Below are 20,823 nucleotides of genomic sequence, written 5' to 3' on the forward strand. Positions count from 1 at the left end.
AATACTGTGCTCGGTCGCGAACGTAATTCTTGTATTCCGAACACAATTTCTGTCAATAGTTGTGACCTGAGGGACTGTGCATTAGCAAATCACTTTAATAATCACTTTGTTAACGTTAATTCCCCAGAAAAAAGTACTTTGCACTCAGCCATTCTAGACTGTACCTGCCCTGACAGTGTTTTTTGCGCCAACTGACGAATATGAAGTAGTCAGCACGTTTATGGGCCTACGTAATAACAGATCACTTGATATTGATAACATACAAATGAAGCCAGTAAAGTACGTCTTACCATTCATAGCTTCGCCTCTGGCTCACATATTTATCACTTGTATCTGGTGACTTGCCGGGTGGCATGAAAAACGCGCGGGTGTCAGTGATATATAAAAGCGGCGATCGTAACCTGTCATCGAATTGTCGGCCGATTTCTGTGCTTCCTGTGTTTTCTAAGGGGTTGTAAAAGCTGATCTCTGTTCTTATTACAAAGTTCTTTGACAAGAAAGCTAATATAACCGACTCTCAGTTTGGTCTTAGGAAAGGTCGATCGACTGAAGTAGCTGTTTGTGTTTAAGGAAACGATTTTACAAAACATTGAACACAACCTGCTAACAATCGGTTTCTTTATCGACTTCAGCAAAGCGTTCGATTGCATAGATCATGATATCCTTGTAAACAAACTAAAATCCGATGGTATTCGCAGGACACATTTATCTTTAATTCAAACTTATCTCAAGAACAGAAAGCAGTGTGTTTTCATTAGAGACCAAAGCTCGGCGCTTTTACCGATACCATGTGGTGCACCACAAGGAAGTATTTTAGGTCCCCTCTTATTCAATACGTACATAAATGATATTGTAAATATAGACCCATCTCTTCAGTTTGTGATATATGCTGATGACAGCCCCCTGCTGCTTTCTGGTAGTAAGGAGGGAAGGCGTCCTCTCAAAACTTTTATCTTGATACAAAGCTAACAGGATAAGGATTAACCCAACAAAAACTAAAGCTATTATTTTTCGCGCAAAAAAAAAAACGTTCCGCCAGGCTTCTTTTTGGGATATGCTTCTTTGAGGAATCAAGATGTAGAAATAGTGAACACACATAAATCCCTTCGCGTGCACCTTTTCTGCCATCTACAGTGGGACAACCATATAGACTACATCCGCAAAAAGGTTTCAGCTATTACTGGAATAATGTCAGGTTGCGAATGATGCTTCCTAAGTCTGTTAAACTAAAAATATATCATGTTTTGTTTCTTTCACACTTAAATTATTGCACGTTAGTTTGGGGCACGACAACTAAGACAAACATAAATAAACTTTTGTTTCTACAAAAGAAAGCTATCCGCCACGTTGCAAATATACATGCAACGCACACAGGTAGGCATGCTATTCGTACTTGTAACATGGTAAGTGCCGATCATATGTATGAATTTCACTTACTACAGATTATGTATTTCCCTAAATCTAGTGATAAAACCATCCTAGAAAATCTCGGATCCTTGGGCTACAGAAATAGAAATGTTAATACCCGTAGCCCTGATGTATGGAAAATACCGCATTTCAGAACAATTATAAACTGCAGTAGCTGGCTCATAATCTACCATATATACTAAACAAATATAAGCACATTACCGATTTTAGTTCCAAAGAGCTGAGAGCTCATTTTGTCGAAATGTCAATTGTAACCGCCTAATCTGCTTGTACCACTGTAATTCGCGTTTTTTTTTTTTATTTTCTCACCTTGTTATGTGTTGTTATATTCCGTATCATAATGTTGAATATGATATTTAAGTGCTGATGTTTCAATTTTAGTATGTATTACAGTGTGACATTGACACTGTAAATCCGCTGCCAGTGTAGTTCCTTTCTATTTCTTCATTGCAAGCGATTTTAATGTGTATGTTATGCTACTTTGTGTACCTTTCATGTCGTGCTAATATGACTTGCTTTTCTTATATTCGCTACTGCCGTGTATTGGTCCCTGGGCCTTTGTCAAGCTGTGTGCACAGCTTTTAGCCCAGGGTGACCATTCAGATATTCCTGGCAAATAAAATCTATTGATTGATTGATTGATTGATTGATCTATTGATTGATTGATTGATCGATTGATTGATTGATTGATTGATTGATTGATTGATTGATTGATTCATTGATTGATTGATTGATTGATTGATTGATTGATTGATTGATTGATTGATTGATTGATTGATTGATTGATTGATTGATTGATTGATTGATTGATTGATTGATTGATTGATTGATTGATTGATTGATTGATTGAATAAATGTGTCCATAACGTTTGACGTGCTTGTTATCCCTGAACCCCTCCAGTCATTTATGCGACAGGGCTTCAACATTCATTCAAACAAAGTTGTATGTGAAAATCCGCCCTCTCCGTTGCACGGTGCTTCAAAACAACGAAATCAATTTTGTCGGTCGTCTAATCGACGAGTACCGTTGCGCTTGCTCCAAATTTAACGCCATTTCTTCTTCCTGCCATCATGATTCTGTTTTCGGCGGAACTTCTTTGGTGAAATTTCTTTGAACCTGTCTGCCTCTTGCTTTTCTTTGGAAACTGGGGCTACAGAAAGACAACCCTCTTTTTTAGGGAGCGTCGCGCAGTACTATGATCTCACTGCCGCTGACAGTGTGAGTGAATCCACGTTAGATACATCTGCTTACAGACAGGAAATACGAGAAACATTAACACTACCTGGTCAAAAAATACCTTGACAACCATGTCAAAACTACAACATAATATTCTTTAGTTCTGTCGTAAAGTAAATATTATCTTAAGTTGTGGAGTACTTTTTTCAGTTCTCTTGTTTTTACGTAGCACGTTTTGTAGTGTGTAGATCTATAGTACATTTATGTTGCATCCACTACACACAATTCCTATGTGATAAATATGAATGTCTGTTCTAACAGGTTAACTGTAAGAGCATGAAAAGAAATTGTGTTGTGAGAAAAGAAGTTTCGGTAGCTATTTCCTCTGGTTTCGAAGGCTGCAGCCGTCAATACGGATATACACAGTTGGGAAATATTTAGAACGCTATTAAAGGTCATTGCGCCAGTTGTCTTAAAGCAATAAGGTGCTAAAAAAAAGCCTACCTTGAGTTAAAGTGGGTTTCGGAACACCTAATCATTCCAAGAGTGGAGAGCCGGCCTTTGAAATGATGGGCGTCCACTCTGCGCACCTATCACGGCAAGCCCGCTCACGGAAAAAAGCACATTTTGATAAGATGAAATATATCCTGAACTGAAGCCGTGAACAATGTGTCATCCCTATAGCTAAGAAACGACATTAGTTGTTGCGTTGTATGTACAGACGATTTAGCGGATAAATGGCTTCAATCAATTGTCGCCGCGCAACACTCGGCTCACATACTATAAAAATTTTTGAAAGACTTACTCAGGCAACAGTGCTTTTTGAATAAGTTTCCATCAGCCCATCGGCGACAAAAATCAACCGGGAACTCCGAGATGTGGATAGATTTCAGGAGCGAAGGCAAAATGAAGCATTCCGAGGCCGCCGCATCCAAGTCGACTGTATGAGAAATCACCTCCTTGAGCGCGAACGGAGGGCAAATCATGAACAGCTGCCGGAGAGACGACAGCGACGGATATAGGTGGAGTATAATCGGGTAGAACCATTCAAGTAAGATCCCTGGAGAAAGATCAGTAAGAAGAAAAATGGCACATTCAACAGTGCATCCAACAAACCAAGTCGCACAGCAGAGACTGGACATGATGGACGAAATCGATCAAGCAATAAAAGCGCTCAAGCTCCACGTTCAAGCTACCAGTGCGCCGCTCCACACCAAAAGTCACATGCTATGGACATCATCGCACAAGATGTTCGGACCCTTGGAGATGACAAGTGCGATTTGGGCCTCATTTATTGAACCAGATCGTCCGTATCATTTGCAGTTGTGGAAACAGGTTGTGAGCCGGGTATAGCGGCACCGCTTTCGTCATTGTATCATTGCAGCGCATGCAACAATGGACTCCAGAAAAAAAAACTTGTATATATAATTCTTATTGTGCACATATTAGTATGCGCCGATACTGAGCACCGAATCTTTTGGCTATGGTCTGTTGTGTGGTGTAATAATTCCCAGAAGCATACGTTCATAACTAGTAAGTCTAACGCCTTCAATCAAATTGGTGCTCTTCGACTTTCCAGATTTTCTTCATTGCACGGTGTTAAACAAGCCCTAGGCTGCCGTCAACAAAACGCAGCGACCGCAGTGCATGGCGAGCAACCAAAAAATAGCGTGGAACATTTTTCAGAATATATATGAAGGGTAATTCCTAAAACGTAAAAGCTGGCAACAAAAAAATGCTACAAAGTTCAGAAGACTTCACGTACCAATCTAGTCTACCTGACATGTTTGGCATTGTGTAGCGTATTTTCGTTTTTATTATTGGCTGTTTACCTGACATAATGAATTAAGTATATTAGAAACAAATCCTTCATCAGTAATTATTTAAACGTTTAACAAGCCAGCATTTTGAAAAAACCAAGAAACAAGTCTGCGCATTGTGCACAATCGGGCTATGCAGCAAGGCGGGAATTTATACGGAAGTAACATTGCTAAAAAGGAATGACTGACTACCTAGGTTTACCAAAACAGCTGCTTATTTTTTATTTAGGCGTTCATGACTCCTGTTCACACTTCCCCTTGTTGATCCTGGCTCTTGTATATGCACATTGCAAGTCACTCACGTATATTATATCACAAATATTATGGGGCATAGTAGTTACCCACTAATGTGAAATGCCACCCGGCATAGCTAGGAAGTCCCGCTTAACCAAGCCTTACCAGCCTGCCTGCGTTGCCTAGTAGCATGTCTGACTTAGAATTCAAATGTCGGGAAAGGTTCGATTCCCTTCACCCTCAAATATGAAACAGGAGCCCATATATGAACCTCTCGCCAAATCGGCCATGTCATGTGATCTGGTAAAGTCACACAAGCCTAATGTCACTCGCCAGCTGCCCCCTCCCATAGATAAGGACGTGGTTCTTTCGCTCACGATACCGGTGCCGACAACACGGATGTTGCGTTTCTGGAGAAAGACTCTTAACGTTCCCGCATTAGAAATTTCGAATTTCCAGCCTGAAATCCTGGTGCTTTGATGTCCTACTATTCACCAAAGATACCGGTCGGCCGGCGCGAACCCCATATGAAGTGTAGAACATTGTTTAGTTTTTCAATAAGTTTACTGTACAGACAAGCACAGCTGCTGAGGTCGTTGCTTCACCGTGAATGAAAGTTTCGGAGGACCATCCGCTGCACGGTTTCGTCTACATCGCTACCAGAAATACTTACACTACCGCGATAGGCTTCCGCCCTCGCTATTATAATGCAGTTGATAAGTAATTGATCAGCTAATTATTTCTGCCAGGCACACCATGCATTAACTATGCCGAAAAAAACGCATGATTTTTGATCACTTTTGAGCAAAAATATATTCATCAAACGCTCCCGCATGAGGGGCAAGCCAACGTCAGTGTCCCACGAAAGGAAATTACACGTCCTTTGCTCTGCAGCCTCCATTACAGATGACGCTCCGCCCGCTATGCTCTTGTAATTTCAAGCGATCAATTGAATATGACAATATGTGTGTTTTCGACACTGGTTCCTATCCCGTTCCTGGGAAAATGCAGCGCGACCCAGCCACTGAGACTTTGGCAATGGAATTACACGCATTAGTCTATTCAGAGAAGCTGAAAACAGTACCACATAGGTCGTGGCTATTTCGATATTACATGCAATATTGTTAAGTATACGAATACGTAACCAGGCTTTTATTTTCAGCTGGGGAAACCGAGAGTCCAAGGCTCACCAGATTCCGCTTCTTCCTCTTTTCTTCTACCTCTGTCTCCTCCTCTTCGCTTCCGAACCTTAGCACGTTACACTTCCCCCCTCGCAGACGAAGCCCCCAGGGCGAGTTCGAACGCCACTCTCAGGTGAAACGTTTTCAGCTGGGTGACATGGGCCACTTGTGTGCTCCGTGAGCATCGCCCGCTTTGAGTACGGCGTGATATCAGATAGTTCAAATCACTCAGACGCTCCAAGATAACAAAAGGGCCAGTATAGTGGCAGAGAAGCCTCTGGGATAACCCACGCTTGCGCAGCGGCGTCTACAGTTGCACTAAATCGCCAGGTGCTTAGCAGACACGCGGGCGTCGGTTGTCGTAACGTTCCTTGGAGCGAGCCACTTTGTCAGTAATGCAGAGACGAGCAAGGCGGCGAGCTCCTTCAGCTCGACAGGGAGTAGCGGTGACAGAAGGATCGTGGTGGAATGTGAAAGATAGGACAGTATCCAGACAGCTGCGGGGAACACGGGTACAGAGGTGGTAGAACGGATTGTAGCCAGTAGTCTCATGTTGCGTGGTAATATGTGCGTACGTGATAAAAGAGAGGATATCATCCCAGTTCTTAAGGTGGGAATCGACGTACATTGCCAGCATTATGGTGAGAGTGCGGTTGGTGCGTTCAACGAGGCCGTTCGTTTGAGGATGCTGCGGCGTTGAGTGACGGAAATCACATGCACAGAGGTAAAGAACTTCTTCAATAACATCAGCTGTAAACTGCCGTCTACATTCACTGATTAGAGTATCGGGTGAGGTGGTGGAAACACACAATGATCCATCTGTTCCGTTGGAAGAGCGTGGGAAAGGGCCCAAGCGGTCGATGCCCACTTGTTCGAAAGGTGCGGTCGGAAGTTCGATAGGTTGTAGCGGCCCCAGCAGGCGTGATGTAGGGAGCTTGTAACGCTGGCACTGCACGCAACTGGCTACGTAGCGTTGAATGGCTTGACGCATTTTTGGCCAGTAAAATCTTTCCTGTGTCTGGGATTCGGACAAAACGCAAGTGTCCAGAAGTGGCGTCATCGTGCATTGTTTCAAGAATTGAAATTCTGAGATATTCGGGAACGACGAGAAGAAAACGCGCCCCTGCGAGGGTGAAATTCTGCTTGTAAAGTAAGCTATCGCGAACACAAAAACGGGCATCCGGTGAATTACGAGCGGCTTCGGAGAGCGTTCTCAAAGTCATGTCGTTGCGCTGTTCATTCCGAAAGTGGTGAAGATCAGGAAAGCAGTGATGATATAGGCGCGAGATAGCTTTCAAAGCTGCCGCCATCGCAACCAGTGTTCGGGAGCGGCAAGCGCGAGAAACAGTCAGCGTCGGCGTGTTGACGGCCGCTCTTGAACATCGCAGTGAAGTTAAACTCTTGGAGGCGCAGGTTCACCAGCCAACACAGGGAATGGTGGTCGGTGACGATAGTAGAATAATTTCCATAGAAATAAGAACGTAACCTGCACAGCGAAAACAACTGCGAGCCACGCTTGTTCAGTCACTATGTAATTGCGTGCCGACTTCCTCAGAGAACGACTAGCATAAGCTATTACATGCTGAGCGTAACCGTTGCGCTGTACGATATCTGCTCCAACCCCGACACCACTAGCTTCGGTGTGAACTTGGACTGGAGCATTAAGGGCAGAAGTGGCGCAGCACAGGGCCCTATGTGAAGAGGAATTTCAGATGGCGGAAGGCAGAATCACAGCCAACAGTCCAGTTGAATGCTGAATCCTTGTGCAAAAGGCATGTAAGAGGATAGGCAATGTCAGCCAACCTGAGCATAAAATGGCGAAAAGAAGAGCATAGTCGTAGAAACCTCCGAAATTCTTCTTTGATTTCGGTGCTGTGAAGCTGGTTACAGCCGCAATCTTCCTGGGATCCGGCCAAACACCATCCTTATGAACCAAGTGGCTTAGGACAATTTGGTGCCTGGCGTTTGCCGAAATGGCATTTTTTTTAGTTGAGTACGAGACCTACTCTTTAAATGCCGTCAAGAACAGTGGCGAGGTGGCATTTGTGCTTGTGAACTGTCTTGCCGAATATGAAAAAAATCGTCCAGATAGCATAAACAAATTTGCCACTTTAGTCCGCACAGAATGGTGTCCATGAAACGTTCAAAAGTAGCAGGCGCATTGCATCATCCAAATGGCATTGCGTTAACCACATAATGACAGTCGGATGTCACAAATGCTTTCTTTTCTTTGTCGGTCGGGTGCATTTATATCTACCGGTAGCCTCTCAAATCAATCAAAGCAAACGTATGAAGCTGCGTAAAGGCAGTCGATGGCATCGTCGATGCGTGGAATAGGATACAAGTCTTCTTTGTCACAGCATTAAGACGCCCATAATCAACCCAAAATCGCCATGTATTGTCTTTCTTTTTAACAATGATAACAGGAGCCGCCAGTATCTAAGATTTCTTGATGAAGCCGCATTGAAGCATGTCACGAATGTGTTCATCGATTAGCTGACGTTCGGTTGGGTACACATGGTAAAGCCTCTGTCTGATTGGGCGAGCGCATCCAATGTCAATCCCATGATGAACACGAGAAGTTGAAACCCTGGCGCCTGGTCCCGGGAGAAATCGAAAACGGACGCATGCTTGAGAAGTAGATCAATCAAAATTCGACGCTCGGTTGTGGCCAAAAACCTGTTAACCCTGGCCTGAACCCTGGGCTCTGCACTAGGAATTGCTTTCTCTTCCTGAGCACGTGAACTTAGTGTAGCCACAGAAATCGCCAGATATTCCTCAAAATGTGCGAGTTTCATGCCACGAGGTAACACAGCTGGCTCTTCCGAACAGCTCACTGTCTACAGTGAGATGTGACCTCCAGTATCTAAAATGATGCAACGGGGAACCAAGACAATCTTCTTGGTCGAGACGATTGCAATCGGTTCAACTATGGCATCAAAATCGTTGCACGAGTGTCTGGATGATACAGCCCAGATGAATTCAGCAGACGTCACAGGCACAACTGCGTCCTCCGATACAGAAAACGCTCGCAAATCAGAAGACGACCCCTACACAAGAGCTGACATCAATGCAGTGTTCAGTGAAATTCGACCAGTTCGGCAATCTAAAGTTGCACCACACTGTTGCAAGACGTCTATGCCAAAAATTACGTCATGTGTAGAATGACACAACACTGTGAATTATGATCGAAACGCTTGACCACCAATAACAACGTTCGCACAACACAAACCAAGTGGCACCAAATATTCACCGCCAACACCACGACAAACGACCGCTTGATTCATGCTGAACATCACTTTGCGTAGCAGACGATTCTTGAAAGCTAAGCTCATACAGACACGGTTGCCCCAGTATCCACCAGCGCCATAGTGCGAATGCCATCAATGAGTACTTCAAGTCTGTTCAACTCAAACACATGCGTAGGTAGTAGTGACAAGTCTGACTCCCCAGCAGCCTCACCTCCATCGGGCTACCGCCTAGTTTCCCGGAGGTGGAGAGCGGCCCCGAATAGATGGTGAACGTCGCTGTCGTTTGAGGGGTGGCGTCATACTGCTGCGAGAAGCTGGCGAGGCGTTGCGCAACTGTGCAAGGTTACAGTTGTAGCCATCCCAAGCTGATGAAGGCGCTGGGCGATTAATTTCAGTGTCGAGCCGACGAAAATCGTTGGGCCAGGGGCGGTAGACTTGCGGCTACCTGCCCCGTCGACGCAGTAGCGAGATGTATGTCCGGTCATTCCACAGCTGTAGCACACAGGTGGCGGGTGCCAGCGGTCAGTGGTCATGTGGGTACCAACTTGATCAGGGCGGGAATCGTTGCCACGCCTGCGTTGCTGGCGAACGACTCCACCTGCGCCGATGGTCCATCGTCCCAAGCGCTGCTGGGAAGAGAGTGCCATACTGTTGGCGGTTGGGTGCAGTGCGCGCTGTAGTCCAAACAGCAGATGGGGTCACAGACTCTGGCTGCAGCGCGTAACCTTCATATTGATCTTCGTCTCGGAAGACACAGTCCTGGGTTCGAAGCAGCTCTTCTCGGACGATCCGGCGTATCAAGCCAGCCATTGACTGGTAGCACCAACATCTACACCTGCCACGAAAGTGACATTGGCCAGTCAGCCAAATTTAGTGCCGATATGATGGAGCTCAAGTGTTTCAAAAGTGGGGCAGTGCCTGATCTCGACAGCCGTGGAGTTCAAATAATCTTTGCTGATCAGAAATTTATATAGTTCTTCAGCGATGCCTTTCAGCAAATGCCCAACTTTATTTTCTTCCGACTTCGTGAGGTCACCATTTTAGAAAGCTTTGAAATTTCCTCAATGTATGTGGTACAAGTCTTTCCAGGTACTTGGGCTCGCTGGAATAATGTTTGCTCTGCACGTTTCTTCTTTGCAGCTCCATCTCCGAAGCATTTCTTTCTTTATTTCGTAAAATGGTCCCAGCTAGTAAGGGTGTCTTCAAGGTTTTCGAACCAGATTAGTGCGGTGGCTTCCAGAGAGAATACGATATTAGTTTCAAAGTGGGGTCCCATCCATTGTACCAGCTCATCCGCTCGTAATGTGTGAGCGGATGAGCTGGATCGATATCCATGTCAGATTTCACACTGAAGTTCCGTGGCTCGAGATGATGCTGCCAAATGCTCACCGTTAGGGGCGTGCGCTAGGTGTTGCCTTCTTCAGCCATATTCAAGGCAGCGGAGGTAAACCAGCGAGTCGGCGGCTGCGTCGAAGGTGAGAGGGATCCGTCTTGGTAAAATCTGCACGCTCCACCAAACTGTTACGTGCTGAGTACTTAACCAGGCTTTTATTGTCAGCTGGTGCAACAGATTCCGAGGTTCACCAGATTTCGCTTCTTCCTCTTTTCTTCCACCTCTTTCTCCTCCTCTTCGCTTCCAAACCTTAGCACGTTACAATATGAAGGTCTTTTTATTACTTGCTCCAGTGCTACGTCAATTTTCGCGGTATCGAGAACACAATGTCACAGCAGGACATCTTCTATTCGCAAGCCATGTGACCACTCGAGCTAATCTGAGACAATAAGGGCGGTTCACTTCACCTCCACCGATCTCAGAGGACACGACTTCTTCAACAATTAAAGCAACTGCCGGGACATTTGCTTGTATAAAAAGCTTGCGCATGCGTAGGAAATTGTGGTTTGCTGCCGTAAAGGGTTGTTTTGTTATTATCTGTATGCTTGCATCAACAGTAATACACGTCAAAAGTTAGGACAGCAAACCAGGGAAACAAGCGAACGCTCTGAAATGTTCCCTTCGGGCAGAATTTTAGCGCAGAAACAATCAAACATATATGCATCTCCTCAACATCCCCTTGCGTGTGATTGACCCTCCACCGGCACAGCTGTTGCCATGCCAGCTTTCGCGTCAGCGCCTTCGCTGATTGCGGTAGTATATATGACGTCAGCCGTTGCCACTGCAACTGGAACGCCAGCTTTTGTCGTGCCACGAAGCGCCCATTCATCTCCTCTTGTGCGACAGTTACCGTACAGCATCCCATCATGAAATGCTGGCTGTCGCACTTACTGCAGGAACCCCAGAAGAACCTGCTGCGAGGCTAGAGGTAGCCCGTGGTCGCAAGCGATTCAAACGCACTGTTAAACCCGAACTTCGCACCGCTTTCTCAAGATCGTTAGTTTTACAGTGTTTAAACCTCCGTAAATACAAACTGGAATAGCATCAAATCCCGCGTAAATTCGCGTAATTTTAACGAACATTCCAAACATTCAACATCCCTAATGCAAGCTGCCAGTGAGCGAACGTAAATATGTGATGCTTTCTTTTGTAAAGCCTACCACGACATCGGACAGAACATTCGGCAGCTTACCTGCGAAGAAGAAACACAATGAGTAGAAAATCTGCGCTCCTCCTTCCGACTGGGCCAACTGCGCCATCATGTAGCCTTCCGATATTATCATCGGAGCGAATGCCAGCACTATTAGGTACAATGTCACTGAAATAAAAAACAAGGAGCGCTTTGAACGATTAATTCTGAACGCAAAAGAAATACGCGACTATTAGAGTTTACAAAAATCAGAAAAGGAAATATATTTTTACGACGCATACGAAAAATTCTTTCCAGACATTTTATAAATTCCTAGAAAATCAAACAAAAATAAATTAGTTCCCACGCACTCCATCTCGATAAATGTGCATGCTCCAAATTATTCCAATATACGCTGTCGTACTCTCGAACATGCTAAGTTCCAGTACACAGAATTACAGCATTGTCAAGATTGTCTATTGCGAATTGCTGAACCCCCTTCTGCGTCTCGCTTTATAATTTAAGGATATTTCACTACATAGCGCATACAATATGTTGCGCATGAATGCATCCAGTAACATGAAAAACCTAACTGTACTAATAAACAATATTCTCGAATTGATTTATGAATGCATCCAGTAACATGAAAAACCTAACTGTACTATTAAACAATGTTCTCGAATTGACTTTATGATCATAAAATCAATTCGAGAACATTGTTTATTAGTACAGTTAGGTTTTTCATGTTACTGGATGCATTCATGCGCAACATACTGCATGCGCTATGTAGTGAAATATCCTTAAATTATAAAGCGAAACGCAGAGGTGGGTTCAGCAATTCGCAATAGACAATCTTGACAATGCTATAAACCTGTGTACTGCAGCTTAGCATATGGCAATCCTTGTTGCCGGCTTGACATTATAAACAAAATTCATGATGAGTATTATCGTCCACGCTTGCAATAATGAAACTGCTTATAACGAATTTATGTACATACATAACAATAGCGTGGCGGTTACCTACTGGAAGCTGTTATAAACATGCATGATTTTTTTAATGATAAGAATTTTTGTTGAGAACTATAAAAAGGAGTATATGTTGTGCGATTTCGTCGTTCCACTCACCGATCACTGCCTCATTATACATAGCTGCCCGTCATGCATCGCCGTTCTGGTGGCTAAATTATCACTCATATCTCTCCTCGAGGGCAGAGCAGCCAAAAAAACACCTTATCTGGCTAACAACCCTGCTTTCTCTCGCTCAACCCTTCATACCGCTTATGTCTCAAAAGCTATGACAAATGTGACGCAAGCCAGACATTACGGGATTTGTTGCGGCTGGCTGACGACACTTCCCGACAACTGCACTCATTAGTCAAGTAGGGCTCCAGCCTGGGTCACTGGGCCTCTCACCACTTTGTCTAAAGTGGTGAGAGGCGAAAGCCTTCCTCGCCGCAATTGCGACGAATTACCTCGAGATCATTTGTGGTTAGTCCCGCTGAGGGGCTTTAGGTCCCGCAGACTGGTGGCGGGACCCAATAGCAGCAGTCGCAATTGCTCACTAGACAGAGTAATTGCGACATTTGCTACTGGGTGCCGTCACCAATCTGCCGTGCAGTGTGACAGGGGTATAACAGGGGGTGCAGCAAGATGTCTGATGTTTGTATCAGGCTATAATCAGGCCACGGCCGGTCTCGGTAGATTCTTTATTACCACCACTATCACTTCTTATTATTTGGGCCTCATTGGTTTTAGGCGTCGCAATACGCGGACACTTTTGTTTACAGACACTTTTGTTCACGCACACTTTCGTTCACGGGCACGAACGATGATGCATTAGAGGTTTTCGCCTAAAACATGTGCTGTCCACTGACAGGTACGCAGAGGAAGGCGAAGAAATTGTTGGAGCATATGCTAGAGCAGTCAGAGCTCTGGTCACTCTCTGCGAACTGTCTGTGCAGCTAGGGTAGCCATTGAGAGCTTTGCGTGCACAGGCTACATTTCGTATAGGACACACCCTGTCCCGTATATTCAGGTCATAACATTACGGGGACATCTTTGGTCATTAATGTTTTGTGCTTTAGTAAATACAGTATTACAGTACTTTATGTATACACTAGCGCATGCGCAGAAGCGCTAGTGAAAGGACATATCTTCTCTAGAGACCACATGAGAAATTTCCAAAAGCCGAACCCTTGCATCCAATAACCTGACCGCATCTGTACGTCCTTTTTACTTCAGGAGTCATTTCAATGCGCCGTATTAGCATTGGAAAGGCTAGCCCATTTATTTGTACAAATATAATATTCCAAGTAGCAGGCATTCCGCGAGCTTTCTAAAAGCCAGCTTGACAGCGGTAGTAAAAAGAAACGCCACCAATCCAATCCTTTGAATGCGCGGTGAAAGGAAGTTTTTCCGCACGTGAGATTTTCATCTAAGCCTTTAAGAACACACGTTTTGCGTTGGGTTACTTTTCAGTGGCGTTTCTTTTTTTTTTATTTCTGTGCGAAATATAGGAATGCATCCATTCTTTCATCGCAGAAGCATTTTTTTCCAAAATCATTGCTGTGGCATATGTGACGCAATCGCGAAGTAGTGATTAGAAAAGTAGGCGTGCTTTTACGGTTACCAGTAGACGACACAATGCCACCGCCGTGCGCAACGAGCGCGTTTGCACATTTTGACACCAAGCGATGCCGTGCGTTTTTCGATTTTATTTTGGCGATTGTTTCGCGACTTGCTTCTTCTACTACCATCGAAAGTGAATGTCAGCCTCACAGGAAGCTGTTCTGAACATCTCACGGTGTCAGGGGCAAACACAGCATTCACAACCGGAGTGTATTGTTCGGGCAGGCGGATGGTACTTTTGTATGCATAACTACTGTGCCTGTGACTTCTTCATTTTCATTTACGCTTACTATAATATGTCATATAAAGCAAAACCCTTCCAGAATGCGATATATTGTAGCGAAAGCTACACTGCGGTAGGCTTTCAAGCCTTCACCGGTTCCCGTGGCACTATTGCACCCTGGCAGGAGCTGCCAACTTGTGTCTGTCGTTTCACATGGGACGGTTATGTCAGAATCAGCCTGCCAGGACTCTGTCATTCACGTTACCCCTATAGTTCACTAAGGCACGTTCATACGGACTGGTTAAATTGGGGCTTTATGTGTGGGCTGTAGCCTACTCTACCACGCCATACTCTTAACGGCGGAGCTTAAGTGTCCCTCATACTTAGATGCAATAAACGCCTTTACCACCAACACCTAAAAGGCCTGTGGAATTTCATGCGTTCTACTGAACGCTGATTGCGCCAGATGCAGCGCTCGGTCACCCGGAGCCAAAGCTTCCGCTCCACACTTGGTTGAATTCGTGTAATTGTTTTTTGCATAGATATGGTGCCGCACCTCACAAACTAGCGGCATGCCGCAAGTACGAGAAACGCTTAACATTAGCGCTGATTCCGTGATGTTTTCGCTGTTTCTTTCAGCAGTGCATTGGTTCTACCTCGGCTAGCCATTGCCAATATGTTTGCAATTTGTGCTGTCTGAGACGCACGATCGCTTTGCGGGTTCTGCTCAATGTTCAGCGTTTGGAAGTCCAATGTTTGCTGTGGCACAGCGCCGAGAACAATGAAGTTTCCGAAAATGTAAAAGCTTACACAGCTCATGCTAATGGCAGTTAAGCGAATGTTTGAAAGTAACTGGACGCCTAAATTTTACTTAAGCAAATCAATCAAAAGCTATCCGCGATCAAGGGTGCAAAGGGCTACATAAGCCATTCTCACACTTTAAAGACCTACATTTAAAAACAAATCACCAGGTTTCTTAAATAATCGGGTAGATTATACACCTACATTTTTGCGTCAAGGCCGAGACTTTAAATTTTTTCGTTGTTAGTCATTGGTTGGTGCAGGTAAAACTCTTCACGGACACTGCACGTGGGGACACCTGTTGCCTCGACGGTTTGATACTGGTACCTCAATACATCCGCTTTTTGTAAACACTTATTAGTTTTAGGTGCAGGTATTTAAATTGTCATGCTGCTCATCTGTAACTGTTCATATTGCTCAGGCTTTTCTCATGTAATGTTTTCTCTGAGCTTCACGTGATTCGGAAGATGCCCAGCCCATATTATCCTGTACTGCCTCATTTGTTGTTTTCTCGTCGCACTTTGTGGTAATAGTCCAACAGCTATCGGAATTATTTCTAATCTCAACTGTACCTCTGCCTATAGGATACTGGTACCTCAATACATCCGCTTTTTGTAAACACTTATTAGTTTTAGGTGCAGGTATTTAAATCGTCATGCTGCTCATCTGTAACTGTTCATATTGCTCAGGCTTTTCTCATGTAATGTTTTCTCTGAGCTTCACGTGATTCGGAAGATGCCCAGCCCATATTGTCCTGTACTGCCTCATTTGTTGTTTTCTCGTCGCACTTTGTGGTAATAGTCCAACAGCTATCGGAATTATTTCTAATCTCAACTGTACCTCTGTCTATAGGCCCAATCCTCATTGCCGAATGTTAAGCGTGGCATCATAAATTATTTCCAAATACCCATCAGCACCCCATTGCACTTGTATCCCCACAATGTCCTATGTTTCAGTATCCCTGCATCTCTTCGCCCTTTTCTGATAACTTACTGTTCGTTATTTTCCATGAATGTCAGTATGTCGTTTACCCGTAACCCGAGATAGTTATATTTTGCCGCTCTGCGTATTTCACGACTGTACCGTTTAATATCCGCAGAACGAAGCCAAACACCTGATACAATGATAACCATAGAATGACAGCGTCACCATTTTGTATGGTGTGAAGTGGTGATGGCTATCATCAACAACCGAAACTGGTAGCTTAGGACTTTTGTAATTGGGCGCTAGCAAATAATTCTTCTGCAGGAGCCATGACATCGACATACCAAGAGAAATAAGGGACGAAAAATGGACGCTTATAAAATACTGCCATAGGACACAACACAGACTAGCTAATAAATGGACGCGAGATTTTGAACTACATTTTCATCGCCCGGGGGATATATACAAATATCCTGACTCTTTTCGAAGTGACAAGAGAAGGATAAGGTCTCTTCCTCACAATGCGGGACAGTGCAAAAAGGGGGTCATCAAAAGTTTAACAGCTTGATGCATCCCCCAGTGCCGATGAGCATTCCAAGATTAAGACTATTAGTATGGCGTACAGACAATCTCAAAGGTGATGTGGTTCACCAACAGGATGTCAGTGAAGGCCAAATATTAACCAGTCATCAATGTCACTGAAGGCAGTGCAGTTCTACGTCAAATAACAAGCACTTATCGGATAGCACTCAGGAATGTGGCGCAACAAACACAATCACATGAGAAGAAACACAACACAGGCGCTCACTACCAACTGTAATATGGACCTGAACACACACTTCCTCTTCACCACTCATCCTCTTCTACACCCAAGTACATCTTCACACACCTCGTCTTTGCCAAGGCTATAGTAGCACTTTCTTCCCCGCAGAACATAAACATCGTCCAAGCATGACAGTCGCCAATTCTACACCCAAGTACATCTCCACACACCTCTTCTTTGGCCAGCAGCTAGTACAACAATCGTCCCAGTGTAACACAACAATCATTCAAGCAGGACAGTAACAAAGTCCACCATATAGCAAACAACCACCACGATTGTGGTATTAGCTGCTGGGCAAAGAAGATGTGTATGGAGATGTACTTGAGTGTAGAATGCCCCATTCCTGGGTACTATGCAGCACCAACTTGCCCCTCAAGCTCTTATTTTGAGATACTTATCGGATCGTCAGCATGTTTTAAAGAATTTACTTACCAATTGTGCGGGCCTGCAGATTGGCGTATCCGAATGAATAGATGGTGAGGCACGTGACAAAGGACGGTATGTACCCGAACAGCAGATCGAAAAGGAACTCGGAGATGACGAAGAGTAGTCCGGAGATGCCGGTCATTAGTTGCATTTCACGCATCCCGCTCGACTTTTCAAGGAAGAAAAATTCGACTGTGCCACCCAGGGACAAGCACAAGAGGCCAGTCATGTAGCCAGACCAGAAGCTATCTTTGATGCCAATCTCTGCTAGGCGGTCCTTGATCTGGATTTCTTCTGATGAGGATCCCTCCTCTTTCATACGCCGAGCTGCTGCATCGCCGCTGTGAAAGGATATACTGGTGATGATGCTCGCCTTCCGCGAATTAGACGATGCTCGCAGCAAGGCCGTGTCAATGAGGTTCAAAAGGACGTTGAGGGACACGGGGCTCGCTTGGTTGTACCAGCCTAAAACCCTGCATCACAAGAGGGCAACAAGTGCAAATATGACGAGGCGGCTCACTGTAATGTGCTCTGCTGGCATACACTATAGTACAATATTCTCAATGTCAAAAAATACTACGCGAAATTGAGAGATAAGTATAACGGCAATGCTCAAGTTTGTTGGCTGGCGGGCGTGAGCGTGGGTAAACGAGACAATAATAGCTTGTGAATATGATTATGCATTTCGAGTGCTAATATTTAAATGAGTGCACACAATAAAATGAAGCCTCCTCAGAGCCTACGCGTACGTCACTTTCTGCTCCATCGTATTGCTTCGGATCTATACGTACCGTCATGAGTACTGAATGATACGGTGGTGGTGGTGGTCAACGTTACTAGAATAAACTCACTTCCACAGCTCCGCCCGGAGAGGTGTCCCAAGTGGCGGTCGCGAGAACTAGCGGCGCTGCAGTCGACTCTTGCTCCTTGCCGGGCGCGTCGTCTGCTAAACGAGGCGCGGAAGCATGGAGCGGCCGGCACACACGTAGCTGTTACGTGTTACCATGGCGTTGCCAGATGGGGGAGGTTTGGTTGCATAAGGCTCCGCGCTTCAAGGTATCAAGCAACACATCGACGTGTTGCGGTTGCACTCTACATGGCTGTAGTAAAATTATAACTACTCTTGCTTCCTCGCCGCCACTCTCTGCCCCGCGGCTGCCAGCGTCGGCGGCTGCAGCGGTCTTCTGAAACACGTGCCCGCGCCAGTCAGTGCGCGTCGGATGCTTTTGGCTTAATTCTTGCTTTTTATTTTTATTTTGCGACATCAGTACTTTCCATGCCGACCTGATTTGCCCCAGGGTGCAAAAGTGGGTATCAAAATCAAGACTCGAAAGGCCGTCATTTCTTCGCGCCACCGAAAGACCCTGTCGAATTTAAAAACTGGGGGCAAGCCCTTCACAGAAAAGATCAAAAACTGACTTCGAAATGCAAGGTTTGTGATCTGCACTTCTAAGAGGAAGACGTCCTAAAGACCTATCGGCATTTAATTCAAGGTAAGGAAGTAATTTTGGATAGAGGGAAATGGATGTTGGCACCAGGCGCTCTACCAAGGGTTTTTCTTTCATTGCCAGGACACATTTCAAAACCGAAGCATTCTATACCGAAAAGAAAGTCACCAAAGGATCGCGCATCCACATGTGTTTCGACAGTGGTGTCGGAAGCGAACCTACAAGACTCCGTATCAGAGAAGCACGAACAGGACCGCAGCACTGAACAAACGGACTCGGTCTTCAATCTCGATTTCCTGCAGTCTGTAACTTTGGCAACAACTCAATGGAAATTTGAGTACTTTCGCGATGAGGAGACAGATGAAAGATGCGGGCTGTTTTACACTCGTCGTCTAGTTCGAGGAAACTTGCTAGTTGAAAATACTTTTGTGATCGACGAGCGGTTGTCATGCGCAATGAACGCGTACACCGGTAAAGTGCACAAAAAGTTCTTATATAATGTACAAAGTGTTGGATAGGTAGAAGATCTTCTTAAGCAGGCCAGTGAAATGAAATTGTATGAGGGAGCCGCAGTTCAGAGCTTATGCGAAGAGCGAATGCATCATAAAAACTGCTCTGTGCTAACAATTCGCGCAAAGGCTGCGCAGAAAAATTCGGCAAGCAAGAGGGTCAAAAAAAGAAAACGACTTCAACAACTGAAGACATGACTGCTAAGAAAAGCACTTCAGCGAGCATCGGCAGCCAACAAGAAAAAAAAAAGAAGAAATAGCGCAGTTAAAAGAAAACCTCGAAAAAAACTCTGAAGAAGATTTAGAGCGGCGTGGAGCTTGCAGAAAAAATCAGAGTAGCAAGGAAAAAGGCCGAGCTGCTCTGATAGAATTCTCGCTCTCTGCAGTTGTGCTTACTATCAATATACGTGAATTGTGATGTTTATATATTGATAAGAATGTGTTCAGTCGTATTCGCGCTGTATCACTGCCGAATTAATCTATGTCTAAATGTTCATTCTCCCTCAAACAAAATGATAGGTTGTGCTGTGTAGTCAAATATTTGCCAAAAAGGAAGCAGTGTTGTTCTTTGAATTGCTGTCGATTCTGGCAGTTTTTATCAACGATGAGAAAATCAAATTCTTGTTGTTTGCTGCACTTCATCTGCACATTACTGTTGTTGACAATTACTGCATTTTGCTCATTTTTCTTTAGTTGCGTTACCAGTTGAATTTCATTACAATTACCTCCACAAGCAATAAAATAGTGCCGTTACTTCTTTTGTTTTCTCTGTGCGTGGGAGGGGGGGGGGGGGGACTTCTCAAGGCCATTGTGCGAATAAAATCCCAACTACCTGTCAAAACTTGCTATAAATGTTTTTTTTAGAGAGAGGGACTCGTGTTTGTTCTGTTATTTGATTTTGCTCTGCATATGTCCATTCCCGCTGAATCCTTTCTCAGTTGATTCGCTAATTTACTCCACCCATCCTACGTTCTTGTATAAGATAAGCAACAAAACTTTTTTTTTTCAGAAATGCTAACGGATCGTTATTCTGCGTCAGACCTCAAAAATAGGACACTAAGAACAGACGTTCTGATTAGACAACGAGGTAGGCCGTTTGCTGGCATTGAATCTTCGTCTAATCGGTACTGGAATACCCGCTACAAAACAGAAGCAAGTGGGCAAAGCAACGAACAGCGTTGGTGAGCAAGTCGACGGTATTGTCAGATTTGTTTCATGGCTTTAATGAGGAAATTTCGCAGCACATAAACACGCTCTCCCAGGTAACACTTAGTTTCAAAGCCAAAGCTTTCGTAATTTAGTTATAATATTACTGCAGCCATGTAGAGCGCAACCGCAGTTCGCTAAAACTATTTGTGCGCTAGCCACTCCATGCTTCCGCGCCGCGTGTAGCAGACGACGCGCCCGGGAAGGAGCAAGAGTCGACCG

The 20,823-nt window shown here is 44.7% G+C and overlaps 1 protein-coding gene across 1 annotated transcript in view; it reads right to left on the reverse strand.

Annotated features, from left to right (window-relative positions):
* LOC146180840 (phospholipid-transporting ATPase ABCA3-like) overlaps positions 1-20,823 on the reverse strand; it is a 170,033-nt gene that overhangs the window by 40,139 nt on the left and 109,071 nt on the right. Inside the window, exons 17-18 of the mRNA XM_084577709.1 lie at positions 17,445-17,911; positions 11,677-11,802 (exon numbers count right to left, since the gene is read on the reverse strand). Coding sequence (XP_084433835.1) covers positions 11,677-11,802; positions 17,445-17,911 — 593 coding nt within the window. The remainder of the gene's footprint in view (positions 1-11,676; positions 11,803-17,444; positions 17,912-20,823) is intronic.

The sequence above is a fragment of the Amblyomma maculatum genome, chromosome 8 (assembly GCF_055883805.1).
Source record: "Amblyomma maculatum isolate TAMU_Amacu chromosome 8, ASM5588380v1, whole genome shotgun sequence".
Classification (NCBI taxonomy): domain Eukaryota; kingdom Metazoa; phylum Arthropoda; class Arachnida; order Ixodida; family Ixodidae; genus Amblyomma; species Amblyomma maculatum.